The following is a 14052-nucleotide window of genomic DNA, read 5'->3' on the forward strand; positions in this document are numbered from 1 at the left end:
CGATTAAATATTCCAATATTGAGAAATGAATAAAATCATTATACGGATCCATTGACAATCCTAGTTTCCTGGTTTTTTTTTTTTTTTTTTGGAAATTCATGGAACAAGAATAGATGTCAATGAAAATTATGAGAACTTGGAAAATGGTACCCACAGTACCCAGGAGTGCGTGCCTAAGTACTGCCAACCATTTGATGTACATTGGGAGCATAGGGCATTGAAAAGGTTCCGGGTCTAATGTCGAGGGCATTTTTGGTAGTGGGCATTATTTTAAGAATTGAAATTGAATCTGTGATTTGGCAATTCGGGTTGAAATAGGTAGTCACCAATTAAGATTTTGGCCACTTCATATCAGTAGTCATTGAATTTTTTTTTTTTGGTAAAAACAAGTTCATTCAACTAATATGCCTGAACAACACAAGGTTTGGATGCAATGCATCCAGAACCTAGGAGTGGAATATGACGTTGTCTTACTGGGAATCAACAAGGTCTTCGATGCTAGGGCTTGGATAAAATCAAAGGAATCCATAGAAGAAATGCTATAGGCACAACTTACAAAATGGTTGAGTACATTACAAGGACCACAATGATAAAAAAAAAGGAAGGAGCATGAAAACCAAATCCCAATGCTTTTCAAAAATAGTGACCGACAGTATGCCCCGACTACAAGCTCCTAGACCACCTCCAACAAGTCCTCCATCGAGGCTCTTCATCATGTCAAGTCTAAAAACTCTCACCTCGTTAGTCATTGGAGTGGAATCAGATTGGCCGATCTAATCCGACGCTTCAATTCATTTTCGGTGTCAAAATAGTTGGATCAGATCGATTCTCAGTCACCGCCAATCCCATTTCTAACATATAATGACTTGAAATTGGTTGGACCAAATTGATTTTGGCCAATTTCAATCTAATTTGAATCAAAACCGGCAATGACTGATTCAATCCCAATTCTACTTACATTGTTCTTTTATTACATTAGGTATGACTGGTTTTGCCAATATTAGCAGTTGGTTAAGGATTATTTGTTGAAATAGCTACCGCCATGACATGTCTCGAGTTGGAGTCCCCCTCCTTTTCGTTGGTGACTTTTTCTTGAGTTGGGATGCCACGTGGTTGCCTTTGCCTTGTCATCCTAGTTGGCGTATGGACCTTTATGGGGAATGTCTAAAAAGAAAAGGGGATGGTTGGCTTTCGATTGCATCCATTAGAACCAATCGATTTGTTCCAAACTTTGGCCAGCCAAACCTAACAAGATCCGGTCGGGCCGGTTTCTAAAACTCAATTAGATACCCCTGACACTTGATACGTTACCATAAGTAGAGCGAAACGGTTGCTTACGCCTTACGCGTTTCGTGAACACTTTCTTTCTTCTTCGCTCCTCCAAAGGTGAAACCCTAACTAACAAACCCTTATTTCAGAGAAGAGTTCGTGGTTCCTGCAGATTTTCGAATTATTTTCAGAAAGATGTAAGTCTTCTTCTTCTGTTCTTTAATGTGTTTTATCTTCATCTGATCATTCTTTCTTTCAGAAAAATCCTTCTTGTTTATATGGTTCTGGTCTCTGTTTTGGTGAGAAAATACTAGGTTTTCATCTCTCAGTGTTATTGGTGTGTTGTTAGGGTTTCATGGTGAATTTCCTATAAACGTTGGCAACTTTGATTCTGTATGCGTTAGTTAATTGATGAAAAGATTTGGCTTGCTACATGTTTGTGGGTTTCTTCAAGTAATTTCCTGATGGTTTTGTTCATCTGTTGCGCACTGAATTTTGATATTCTTGTTCATTATCTAGAGAGAAAGTGCTTGGTGGTGTTCTTAATTTCTTCTGGCTGACTTGGCGGGTGACTTGGCTTACGCCTTCTCATCTCTAGCTTAATTTCTATTCAAGTTATTTTTTTTTTTGAAGTTATTTATTTTGAGTTTCTTTTCATGTTCTTTCTCAAATTTATGCAACTTGGGGCTGTTGTCGGATTTGGAACGACTCATCTCTTGCTTTTCTTTGCCTGTTCTTTCTGAAATTTCCCTTTTTTTCTTCTCGTTGTATTAGCTCCGTAAGAACTCTTCTGTGTCACCTCTGTGCCCATTATTCTACATATCTGGTTTTATATTGGAAATTTGTTATTTAAATTTTGGTTGTTTTTCAGATGGCCACAAAACCGATGACTAGCAAAGCAATTGCTCGTACGGAGAAGAAAATGAACATGACCTTAGGTATGTTGGTTTCTGTATGAGATTTTATTTTCTTACGATAATAGTTTATGTGGTTCCGTGACCATTTGTGTTTTCATGGATGCAGATGATATCATCAAGATGTCCAAGAAATCTAATTTCATGGCTATAAAGCAGAGGGCATCAGTAAGTAGCTTTTTTTTTTCTGGAAATTTATCTCATTATAATATGTTATTTTATTTTTCTACAGATTTGTTTTCTTTGCATAATATCTTACAGATGGGGAATATATTCTGCAGAACAAAAGCCAAAAATTCTTGAATGCTGGCTCTAACAAAGGGAATGTGTCAAAACTGCGTCGTTTTATGGATTCCAGATCTTCTGTTAGACAGGTACTCCAAATGGATGGACTTCATGTTTTCAAATCTTAAATAGATCTATTTAAACTTTGTTACTCCCCTGTTCATGGGAAAAATTTATTAATCTTGGTATATTTGTTATTCTGCTTGCAGGGGGTTCTTGCTGAGAGAAGGTCAAAGTTCCAAGGGAATCAGTTTCCTCTGGCCACTGAGGCTGCCAGGAAAGCTGCAGCTGCCCCTGTTCGTGCCAGAGCTATTGGTTATGGTAGGATGGTTAATTGGAATCAGCCAAGGTACTCCCAGAGTCCTTAATTTATTATTTTATGCTTGAAATATCAAATATTTATTGATATTCAGTAATATATACCTTCAATATTTTGATATTGAGGAATATGTTTCCTACCTGTTTGCAGGTAAATCATGGTTCCTTATCATTGATGAGATATTTGTCCATTTGCTTCGAGTTGTATACATGGCTTGTACTGATGGAGCTGTTGAGTCATTACATACTTCTTCAATGTTTTGTTGGTTTTGGGAAAGGAGGAATTTTAAGAAGGGCATATTATCACAAGAATTGTAGTTTCAAATATTGGCTTTCCCAGTTCTTGTGGAGTCTGAATACATGCATCTCTTCACTTGTGTTGCGGAGAGTGAATCTTTAGCTTGAAAAGTGAATGTTGCATTTAGTGCAGGTTAACCTACTCTCCATGAGATTGGAGAATGTTGAGAGTGAATCTTTAGCTTGAAAAGTGAATGTTGCATTTAGTGCAGGTTAACCTACTCTCCATGAGATTGGAGAATGTTGCTTGGGCTGGATTTAGAAATGATGGATTGTTGTTGTGGTGGTCAGAGATGCTATCAAATGTGGAGAATAGATGCATCACAAAGTGGTTTTGGAGGCTTGAGGAAAATGTAGGGGACGAAAATAAATTTTTATGAATGCTAGGCTGCTCTCTACAAATTATGATGATTAATCCACTTCGTCTTCTGCCATGTTCAACTGAGTTGTGATTTTCTTTGAGGTTACTCATGGTTGACGTCAAGGGGAACTATGTTGGTTTGTGTTATGAATCTTTGTTCTTTGAAGGGTTATTCTCATGGATCTATGGCAGGTGTCATGTTTGTGTAGAATCCTCATATGAGAAACCTGCTTTTTCTTATATAAACAGTCAAGATTTGATGAACCTCCATTTCAATCATTCTTCTTGGGGCAGCCAAATTTTCCCAATCATCTTTCCTCAGTAAAGCCATTCTAGCTTCTATATCTCTTTCATTGATTAATTTCTGGCTCTTTCTATGCATCTGGGAGTTATTTTGCTCAGGATGCTCATCCATCATTGTCAAGTGTTTGTTTTTGTGATTGTACAGTAATTTGGTTGCTCTAGGAACTTGCTTGACAGTTAGCAAGTTTTTCTCATTTCCCTTGGAATGTGCTTCAAGACTACTGCAGCTTTGTTTGCCCACAAGAACCTTATTGTTATGCTGGGGTTTGTGATGTTTAGCACACTAAAGAAACAACTTGGGAGTTTGTGACTTGTAGATGATAATGTCGATTATTTTCTCTTAAATGGTGTGATTTGAACGTGGGACGTTCAGTTTTGCAGTCCCTGTGTAAAGGAAGCATCTTGTACTTGAAATAAACAGGAATAGTGATGTGGGTAATATTGAGCGGAAGAACTTGAATTCCTGGTGGGAGTGTGACTTTGGTAGAGTACCGATTCCGTAATATTTATAATGACGTACGAGTGAGTAGCAACCTTTTTTGATAGAAATGTACCCAAGGTACTTTCTTTGTTGATGGAGGACCGTTTTCAGCTATTATGCCTTGCTGAAGCCTTATGTTCTATTGGATTTCCTTTTGATATTTGATGGTGTAGAGCTGTAAATGGGGATTGCTCAGAAGAAAGTCGCCTGTTTATTGGACTGTCGAGGAAGTACGGCATTGGTTGTTAGTGCTTCTGGTCCAATGCAGCTTATGTGTCTGAAGTTTCTTGGAGCTGAATATCTCAATGTTTCTTTGACTGGAGTGAGATACCCCTGTATGAGAGATCTCTAATTGTAGTTTATGGGAGCTCCTTCATTGTATTGGATGAAAAACTTCGTGGGGGAGGCGAATCTTCAGTTCTCTATCTATCATCATTTCTAAATGCTGGTTTGTCTAGTCTTTTTGTTAGTATTAAAAGCAGTAGGGTGCCCCCAAGGTAAGCCCACCCTGTACCCCGATGCAGTTGGGATTTCTAATAGCAGACGCTCTATACTCACCTGATCCACCAAAATATTTTTCTGTTGACCTGTTTTTTCAAGTGTACTCTACTTTTTGGTGCAGGATTGGAGCCCCACTATACTCACCTGATCCACCAAAATATTTTTCTGTTGACATGTGTTTTCAAGTGTACTCTACTTTTTGGTGCAGGATTGGAGCCCCACTATACTCACCTGATCCACCAAAATATTTTTCTGTTGACCTGTGTTTTCAAGTGTACTCTACTTTTTGGTGCAGGATTGGAGCCCCACCAGCTCAGAGGAGGTTTTCTCGGGGAGGATTTTTTGGGAAGGTATATTTACACTAACCCTGCATTAAACAGGGTTCATACCTTGTTAGCTTTATCTGTATTATATGTGTTTACTTGATAACAAGAAATTTGCCATTTTCCCCCACGTAAAATGTTTAATATGCCATCCATATTCGAAGTTCTAGAGAAGTTTGAATTTTTAAATTTGTATACATGCAAATGCTAAGAATTTCGGCAACATGCTTGGTAATAGGTCTATGAGAGTAAATCTATTTCAAGGCTGATAGAGTTGTAAATTTTTCGGTGTCTTTACCCAATCGTATAGACACCTCTCTCCCTACCACAACCCCCCCAACCCGGTCCCCCGGGGTGGCGGTCCAACCCCTCTTCCTTGATGTTAATGAAGTGATGAAATTGGAAGATAAAAGTATGAAGCAAATAATGGTTATTTATGTGGCGTGCAGCAGCAGGCCAAGGTTGTTCCTAAACTGAGGCCTCAGACATTAGACTCTTTGTTTGCAAACATGAAGGAACAGAGGATGAAGGCATCATCTCATCAGATGAGAAGGGGTCGATTCCAGCAACACCAGCGGAAAAGGGATCGATTTAACAGTTATTCCAACTAACTAGACCTATGTTGATCATTGTGCAAGGAGATGCGTTAGCATATGGGTGTTAAAAACCGTCTACCCCAGCCAGCCATGTGGTGCAAAGTAGTGGATATATCTCTAGCACCCAAGTCTGTGATTACCAGGAGGAAACAGGCCATTCTTTGTTTTGCTTCCTTCAGTACTTTCTCTTCATTAACCTGACTCTCCAATATGGAAACTTGTAGATATCTTCTGTGAATTTTTCGATCTGAGATTTGGATTATTTTGTTTCTCATCTAGTTTGTATTGGGATGGTAGTTAAATTCAGTGGTGAGTGGTGACCATTTAGCAGCTAATTCACATTTTATATTTTGCGATTTCAACTTTTTCTTGTATCTTAACTGCTGGCATAATTACGAATCAGAGGCATCTGTAGCTCGTTTTTCAGTTGACTTATTGTTTGCTTAGCCATGAAACAATGAGGCAGTATGCTGTTTCCTGGTAAGTGGGATCTTTGTGGGATGAGTCTACCTACTCGGCGTGCATTTTGAGCTCAGTTTGGTATCAAAGGAGGAATGGCAAAAAATCATTTGAACGCCAATTGGCCATACCTCTCCTTTTCTGTTCGAAATAATTGCCATTAATAGTGGCATCTTTTGCGACAACAGAAAAAACCACCCAAGAACCACTGATTTCCGGCGACGGAGGTCATCGATCTACACTTCATCACTTGTTTGTTTATGAAAGAGTAGATCTTCTTTTCTTAGCTCAAATTTCCTGGGTAATTAAGGAGAGTTAACGCAGTATGAGAAAAACAATATTTGAAGAATTCAAAGAATTGCATTTATTGGGAAATAGATGGAATTGGTCGTTTCTTCAAGCTCTCTGTCTCCTTAGAGGATCTTCTCTTCCCAACCCCACGGTACCCAATTGTCTCGGAATGTCGCAGGTACGGTTGCGCCTCGGATGCTGCTTCCGCTCTTAAGAGTTCGTGGCGGGAGTCGTGAGGGGGTGAAGTGACCTACACTAAATGCTATATATCAGGAAATTTCACTTCCGCTCTTTGAAACTTCAACAATGGCGACGTGGAATTGATTGCCAAAACCCTAACTCTCAACAATGGCGACGTGGAATTGATTGCCAAAACCCTAACTCTCAATCGGTTAATGGTTTCTCAAAGAAGAAGATGAGACTTTAACCATGGCGATGCGGAATCGATTGCCGAAACCCTAATTCTCTCCGATTTCAGATTTCATAATCATAAATCGTAAGTCTAAAAACCCCAACTCTCCCAATTGGTTAAGGGTTTCTCAAAGAAGAAGATGAGAATAAGGGTTGAGGGCAAATAGGTCATCTCCATTGGATCAAGGATATTTTAGGGTTTAAAGCAATTTTGTAACGGATGATTCCTCACTTAATGGTTTCTCACTCACGGCTAGGATAGGATTGATAGAATCTACAACTTAAGAGAAAAAAATTTGTAATTATAAACTTCACACGAAAAGGATGCGTAATACATGAAAATTCAAGGGAGGGGAGTGAAATTTCCTCTTTTATCTAAATAGATTCTAACCTTCCTGTTAATATTCAATCTAATGCTCAATGCTTAATATTCAATCTAATGCTCAAGCATTGGTATATTACTGCCCAAGAGGTCCAAGAGTCAGTTGACTGATCCACCACTGATTCAGGCTATTTTAGTCAGATACATCAGAATCAGTATTAATTGTTTCCAGTTCCACCCCAAATGCCAATGCCATTTAAACTTTATTTGAATGAGGCTCCTACCCAGTTTGTATAACAGGGTCAAGTATATATGAGCGACAATAGGGCAACCAGGATAGGTTCTGATTTCATCCCTTGTGTCCGGATGCAAGACACCAAATAAAAACGAAGCGAAATCCCAACCTTCATTTCTATACTCGGTTTGAAACAGGTGCTTCATCCCACTTTATTTGGGCAAGATCTCAGATCTACTAGGATCTAGTGGAGGATCGGTTGCCCAGTGTTGTCAATCGATCTGGGCAACGCATGAACAATGTTGGCTGATGTGTACGTTTAAATACTAGTAGAGTCGATAGCTATTCCAAGCAAGAAGCTTAAGAGAGAATGTGGGAGGTGCTGATGTGAACAATGTTGGCTGATGTGCTGGTCAAACCAACAAAATTAGGGTTGAGGTTTGGAACAAATGTATAACAAGAATTCTTGGAAATGCTCGGGTATTCTTATTGGCGGGCGACCAGGCAACATTTTTTCTTCCAATGAATAATTATGAGTTTTATCTAATAGGAAGTAGAAAGGATTTTTTTTTTCCAAAAATTAAATTTAGGTAAATTATATCACCTTTAATCAAAACACCTTTTAGCATTTGTAATTGCTTTATGATTTACCCATAGGAATTATCCCTAGATATTATATGGCAACACACTACAATTTTTACTGCCACCTGAACCTTTTGAGGAAAAAAAAGAACAAAACTTCTTCCTGGACATGGAAGAGCCTGGAAAGAATTTTACCTATCTTGAGAAAAAAAGGATGCTGATCATTAGGTTCTAGGCATCAAAATTTGAAATGAACATTGGATACCATCCATTGAGTCTTACATGAAGGTTCCTTATTTTAGAATGTGTATGACCTCATGAATGATAACGGTAGTACATGGGAATATACTAGTGTATTTGCCTTGTTTACAACCAAGAACCAGAATCTCTATGGCATGCCATATTATTTTGCAGCTTTCTCTAAACAGAGCACTTTGAATGCATCATTTATAAAGGACTTGGTCCAGAAGAAGCTACTATTACTTTCCCTTTTAGTATTTGTTTTTCCTCATTTCAAACTCGTCATTTTACAAGTCCCTTAGACCAAAAAAGTTTATGTATCAAGAGATCTATGATATCTTTGCTCTTGAGAAGTCCATATCTGGATGCTGCATGATCAAAGACCAAAGGAAATAAGAACTGCGTTAACAACAGGAAATGAAACAAAAATTAAACCCTGCGACTCTGCGAGGCTGAAAATTCAAATGCGTAAGCTTGGTATCTATCTTTACCTCAGCCATGAATTTCTTGAGAATCTCTTGCTTCTGGATCTCATCGCTTGTAGGAAGACCCATGGATTTCTGATGCTGATCAAACTGCAAGGCAATGCCACAGCATGTAACCAAATAAAAATGTAATAGATAAAAGCAATAATATAGGCAGAAGTTGAACTACAACCAATTTTATGCCATCCAAGAAAAAAGAAAAAGGGAGAAAGAACCCTGCCTGCTGGCGAAGGTACACACCAATGCTGCAGGCCAATGGGAGCATGCTAGGTAGCACCTTTAGCATGGGTAGCATGGTCTATCCGCGCTACTGTGTCTAGGCGTGTACCTGCCCCAGTGGCCGGGGTTCTTTCTCCCAAAGAAAATTATGACAAAAGACAGACTGCAATATAAGAGTTCTAAAATTAAGCCGCACTAAAATTAGATTCAAAGTGAGAATTAATGTTGTCACTCTAGATAGCTTTTATTTAAATTTTTTACCGCATTATCCAAAAATATCACAGAACGAAAATACCATATGGAACAATTCAAAAAAATGAAGTACCAGAATATTACCATCATCTTTTCCACGGTTTGTCGGGTTTCGGGGTCCAGATCAGAGAACTTGCTTCTCTCAGGTTTCACTTTCTTAGTATCAATTTCAGGGTCGCCCTTCACCAAACACTTCCACCAGTCCATCTGATTTTGCTTCGTCGAAAGGACAGAAATATACTTCGAATCCTCTGTTGGAAGTTTAAATCGTGATTAGTTTGTTGAAATAATTTTTTCTCCATAACAATACCGACATTGTTCCCAAAATATGTCAGAAATTTTATGTGTCATCAACTGTCAGACAAGTGTTACTTAAAGTATGCTTAAAATTTACTACTTGCATAAACTAATAAACATTTCAACAGAACAGGTACAAGAAGTTTATTGTTAATATAAAGCATCAATAACTAACACCCTTCACTAATCCCTCAAAAATAATACAGTGTTGTACTGGTTACATACCTATACTCCAAAAACATTCGTCAACCTTAACAGATTGGTAAAGGTCCCCCTGTAATTATTTAAATATTAATGTCAGAGAAGGACAAAAATATAGAAAATTTGGCACAACAAATATAATCCAAATTTGACAGATGCAAGCACAAATATAATAAAAGAAACATGACAAAAACTTACATCTATTATGGGAGGTTGACCCTCAAGTTCGACATTCAGGTGGTTCTTCTTTATATTACAAGCAACAAATCGTGATTTGGTTCCTGGAGGAACTGGAATAGTAACCGTAACCTCTTGTAAGGTTTGTGTCCAAGAGTACTTCTCCAAATCCAAACCATTGCCCTTGTTTGGCTCTGCTCATTATTTACGAGAACAAAAATATGAGAAACTCTGGCCACCTTAATAATACCAGTTAAAGGAATGTGACACACTAACTTCTATTTTTAGAACACTGGAGCACAGTGGATGAGAACAGACCCTGTCTTCCAATGGACTGTTCAATCTAAATTGTATGGAATAGTTCAAGTCAAATTCAATCTTTATAGTTACTTGAAATTAGAAGTTTCGTTGTGCCTTAAGTTAAAAGAGCAGTTGTTATAAAATTAGATACAAATAGGTTTAGAAAGTCAAACAGCCAGCCTTTTTCAGCCCAATGGACCACTGAATCAATGACCTACCAGCAGATGCATTTGTTTTAAGAAGGTCTACACAGCTCCAGAACCCCAGTTCATTGAAAGTTTATCAAAAGCTGTGTTATATAAGGAAGGTTACTCGACCTTCTGCAAGAGTTCAATATCTTGTTACAACTTAATGCAATTATTGATAATTTTACACAAAATACTACAATGCTCTGAGCTCAACATTACATCTAAGAATTCAACTAGCCCTTTGTACAAACAACATCAGTCCATAGTCAACATATAACAATAAGTAAGGTAGGAACCCGAAAGCAAGAGGAATGGAAACTCCAAGTCATTTCAAAACTAAATAGCATTTTGAGGTTTGTGACTCATACTACACCAATGGACTGCAGGAAAGAGCACAAAACATACAAGTGGCTTTTTATAGGATTAATTTATTCTTTCATCAAGTGTTGAAAAATAAGCTTCAGGTTAGAATGAAAAAAGTATAAAATGCATAAATTTAACACAACTTTATACATCAGTTTAGGTTCAAGCACATCAGTTCAATTATAAAACTAGCATCACTGCATTAGACAGGAAATATCCCAATAAATTTTTAGCTTATTGTGTGGAACTACTATAGCCAAAAATTAGAATTTCAAGTCCAAGATAGAGCACAATAAGTTGTTCTTTGATTCTCTCATCACTCTACTTGTCCCTTCACAGGTTGTTATTCCTCATTGGGCCTTCAGATATTTAGAACACAGAACAATGTTAGTGATTACCAGTTTTGAGTTTGAGAGGACTTGTTGATTACGTAACATATGGAACTCAACTTCACCCTAGTTGTGGCCTGTGCGCGAAAGCGTATTTGAACCAATAAGCAATAATCAAAGTATCACCATAGACTTCTCATCATAAGTCTCATGCTCTAAGTATGCAATGGGTGTTTAACAAACAACATTGGGAAAAATTATCTCCTCACCCCCCATCCCCCCCAAAAAAAGTGATAGTAAATTCTTTGAGAGATGTTTATTGGACAGGGAATGGCAATATTAGTCTATAACTAGCATGTGAGAACAATGGTATAAGGACAGCAATCAGAAGCTTTAGTTGCAAGGTGGTCCTTGCTGATTACATGGGATTCCAATTAACTAGATCCATAATCAACATAATTCTTATAACACCGAAAATTTCCGTTAAGCAAAACCTAACTATGCTTATCTACAACACACAAAGAAAAAAGATAATATACTTACATGTTGCACTTAAAGAGAGATATGTGTTGTAATTCAGTTGTTTGACAAAGATCAAAACCTAAATCAGGGCAATGAATTGCAGCTATTCCTTTTTTCAACAAGTAAAGATTTCCAAGAATGTACAAAAAAGAAACAAAACGCAGTAACAATAGTAATAACAAAATAAACAAAAGATAGCAGATATACTTCCTAATCAACATTCTAAACAATGCAGAGAAGAGAAAATACACTGCAAGCGATAAAAGAGAAGCGTGCAGGTTAGGGTTTAACTGCAACATATTCATAATGCAGAAAGAATAGGATAGGTTGATGGCCTCGAAACTACCTCGCCGATTTCCGTTTTCCTTAGCATTGGTCTCAACCTTCACATGTTCGGGTTCTTTTACTCGAGAATTGGCCTTCATTTCTGCTTCTTTCAGCCGCTGCTCTGCATTTCTTGCATCTTCCATCCCTGTCTCCGCAGCTTTCTTTTTCCTCTCCTGCGCATCTATTTCTTTGGAAGAAGAAACAATGGCTGAAATCTTCTTCTCCACTGAATCGTCTTTGAGTAAATCCGATTTCCGACGAACGAAGTCCATCACTGTCTCTATAATCCCAAGAGGTCCTTCTTGATTGAGTATAGGATTCAAGATTTCGTCGAAGGGTCCAGAAGAGAATTCCAAAGGGGATGAGGTTGAAGGATTATGCTGTTCCGGTTCTTCTTGAATGTCGGAGATAGTCGCCATGTTGAAAAGAATCAGAGAATTTGGAGATTATGGGATTAGTGAGAGCTCTGAGTGAGGAATTTTGGGATTTCTTGGAGTGTAAGATATTGATAGCAGAAGCAGTAGAGTGAAGAGCCGAGAGAGTAGGGAAAGAAGACTGGAAAGAAGAGAGGAAGAGAACTGCTTTTGTGCGCCCTGGGCTTGGTCTTTGGATGTTCCGTACATGTTCGTAACGTTATAAAGGAGCCCGATCCTGGATTCCTTTTCATAGAGCAAGGATTTAGTTTCGTATCGGTCTCAGTTGTTATCAATATGATACCAATTGATATCGTTGAGGATCAGTGCGTATCCGTCAACTGATTCAGATTGATCGGGTACCATACCACCAACACTTGAAATCATGCTTGAGAATGATCTTAACACTGGAAGGACCTGCGCACGTTCCCTAGGCTCTATGGAGAGGAATCGGATTCAAAATCTCAAAAGTCCATGGCACGCTCCCTAAGCTGTATGAGTTGGATTATGGATTCGGATTAACTATTTTAATCACAATTCTAATGTGCTTCTTCTCTTTTCCTTTTTTTAAAAGGGAGTATTTTGAACTCAAGTTGGCGGGTAGCCAAGAAAAGAAAAGAAAAGAAAAGAAAAAAATAAAATGAAAAAAGAATTTAGGAAAGAAATAAAATGAAATGATTAGAAAAAAAAAAGTATGTATGTATGTTTGGTTACCATTACAAGAAAATGAAAGAAAAATTTTATATTTTCTTACGTTTTCTGTGTTTTTGACTTTTTTTATTTTTACAGTAAAAGAAAATTTCACTATTCTCAAGATGAATTTTAAATTTAAAAAAGAAATTATTCTCTTGATTCAGAACATACCAAGCACAAAGATAATTTCTTAAACCACAAAAAAAAAATATATATAAAAATTGTATTTTTTTTTTTTTTTTTTTTTCTTTTCTTCTCTTGCCTACACACAGCCCTAGTAATTCGGGCAAGTCAAAGATGGGAGGGAATGGTGGGGGAATTTGTTAGAATGGGTTTCAAGTGTTTGGGGGGTGAAGAATAGAGAAAGTAAAATACAATGAAAGTGGAACTTTCCCACCCAACATCGTTGGGTTGGTTCCATGTGGATTTCTTAGAGGGAACTGAGAAGAGAGAGATGGCAAAGGAAAGAGAACGGTGAGGAGAGGAAAAACAATGTGGTATTACTAAGCATTTAATGGAGAGGATGTGGTCTCAATTAGTCGTGTGCCACATTTTAAAACCCAATTAAATTAATAATTTTCTATGTCTTGGTATACATCCCCTGTATGTCTATATTTTCAAAACTCTATTTATTTATTTATTAATTTTTTTTTTTTTTTTTTTTTGAACTCAGATTGATTTAAACTTTTGATAATGAGAACATGGATATCCTCAAAATTTGGGCTCCATTTAATTTGCAATGTCCTATACTTTTAGGGCCATTTAGAAGGCTTCTTGGTAAGAGGACTGTATAGAAAACCTTTACCACCCTACCCCAAAATACTCAAGTTAAAAAACCTTGGGGAGAATTGATGAAAAAATATATTTAGTGGATTATAATTCCCAACTAACAAATATGATTTTGATAGGGTTTAATGGTGAAATATACATGGCCCAGCTGCATAATTGGATCGAATAAGGCTTAGTTGAGTTCTCTCTCTCTCTGGCTTTTTAGTTTCTCAAATTTCTCTTACATTTTTAAATCCTAAATGAATGTTGAGAATGAGGATGGTTACGAAAATTATTCTCCTTCTCAGTGGTAAGTTTGAAAAAGAAAAA

General features: G+C 37.5%; 2 protein-coding genes across 4 annotated transcripts; one reads left to right on the forward strand and one right to left on the reverse strand.

Annotated features, from left to right (window-relative positions):
- Positions 1 to 1308: 1308 nt before the first annotated feature.
- LOC122062611 lies at positions 1309 to 6010 on the forward strand. 3 transcript variants are annotated; one of them, XM_042626255.1, is made up of 7 exons: positions 1309 to 1466; positions 2141 to 2207; positions 2293 to 2351; positions 2465 to 2557; positions 2678 to 2817; positions 5025 to 5079; positions 5502 to 6010. In XM_042626255.1, exons 2-7 carry the CDS (start codon positions 2141 to 2143, stop codon positions 5661 to 5663), a joined length of 576 nt encoding a protein of 191 aa, XP_042482189.1. In that variant the 5' UTR covers positions 1309 to 1466; the 3' UTR covers positions 5664 to 6010. The 3 variants fall into 3 exon arrangements, with proteins under 3 accessions (XP_042482189.1, XP_042482190.1, XP_042482191.1); XM_042626256.1 differs by having other exon boundaries at positions 5505 to 6010; XM_042626257.1 differs by lacking the exons at positions 5025 to 5079; positions 5502 to 6010 and adding an exon at positions 2938 to 4794.
- Positions 6011 to 8226: 2216 nt separating this feature from the next.
- LOC122062606 (protein BOBBER 1-like) lies at positions 8227 to 12465 on the reverse strand. The gene is made up of 6 exons (XM_042626239.1): positions 11868 to 12465; positions 9841 to 10013; positions 9667 to 9715; positions 9229 to 9395; positions 8680 to 8763; positions 8227 to 8556 (listed from the first exon to the last, which is right to left on the reverse strand). Exons 1-6 carry the CDS (start codon positions 12265 to 12267, stop codon positions 8518 to 8520), a joined length of 912 nt encoding a protein of 303 aa, XP_042482173.1. The 5' UTR covers positions 12268 to 12465; the 3' UTR covers positions 8227 to 8517.
- Between the last annotated feature and the right edge of the window lie 1587 nt (positions 12466 to 14052).

This window comes from Macadamia integrifolia, unplaced genomic scaffold (assembly GCF_013358625.1).
Source record: "Macadamia integrifolia cultivar HAES 741 unplaced genomic scaffold, SCU_Mint_v3 scaffold108, whole genome shotgun sequence".
NCBI lineage: Eukaryota > Viridiplantae > Streptophyta > Magnoliopsida > Proteales > Proteaceae > Macadamia > Macadamia integrifolia.

Bases quoted from the DNA above. Each gene is read 5' to 3' on its own strand.
- LOC122062611 (XM_042626255.1), top strand. From the start codon at position 2,141: ATGGCCACAAAACCGATGACTAGCAAAGCAATTGCTCGTACGGAGAAG. The intron at 2,352-2,464 runs GTAAGTAGCTTT...TATATTCTGCAG, and splicing joins CTATAAAGCAGAGGGCATCA to AACAAAAGCCAAAAATTCTT. The intron at 5,080-5,501 runs GTATATTTACAC...TGTGGCGTGCAG, and splicing joins GGGGAGGATTTTTTGGGAAG to CAGCAGGCCAAGGTTGTTCC.
- LOC122062606 (XM_042626239.1), bottom strand. From the start codon at position 12,267: ATGGCGACTATCTCCGACATTCAAGAAGAACCGGAACAGCATAATCCT. The intron at 8,764-9,228 runs GTAATATTCTGG...ATTGCCTTGCAG, and splicing joins AAACCGTGGAAAAGATGATG to TTTGATCAGCATCAGAAATC. The intron at 8,557-8,679 runs GTAAAGATAGAT...TTGATCATGCAG, and splicing joins TCAAGAAATTCATGGCTGAG to CATCCAGATATGGACTTCTC.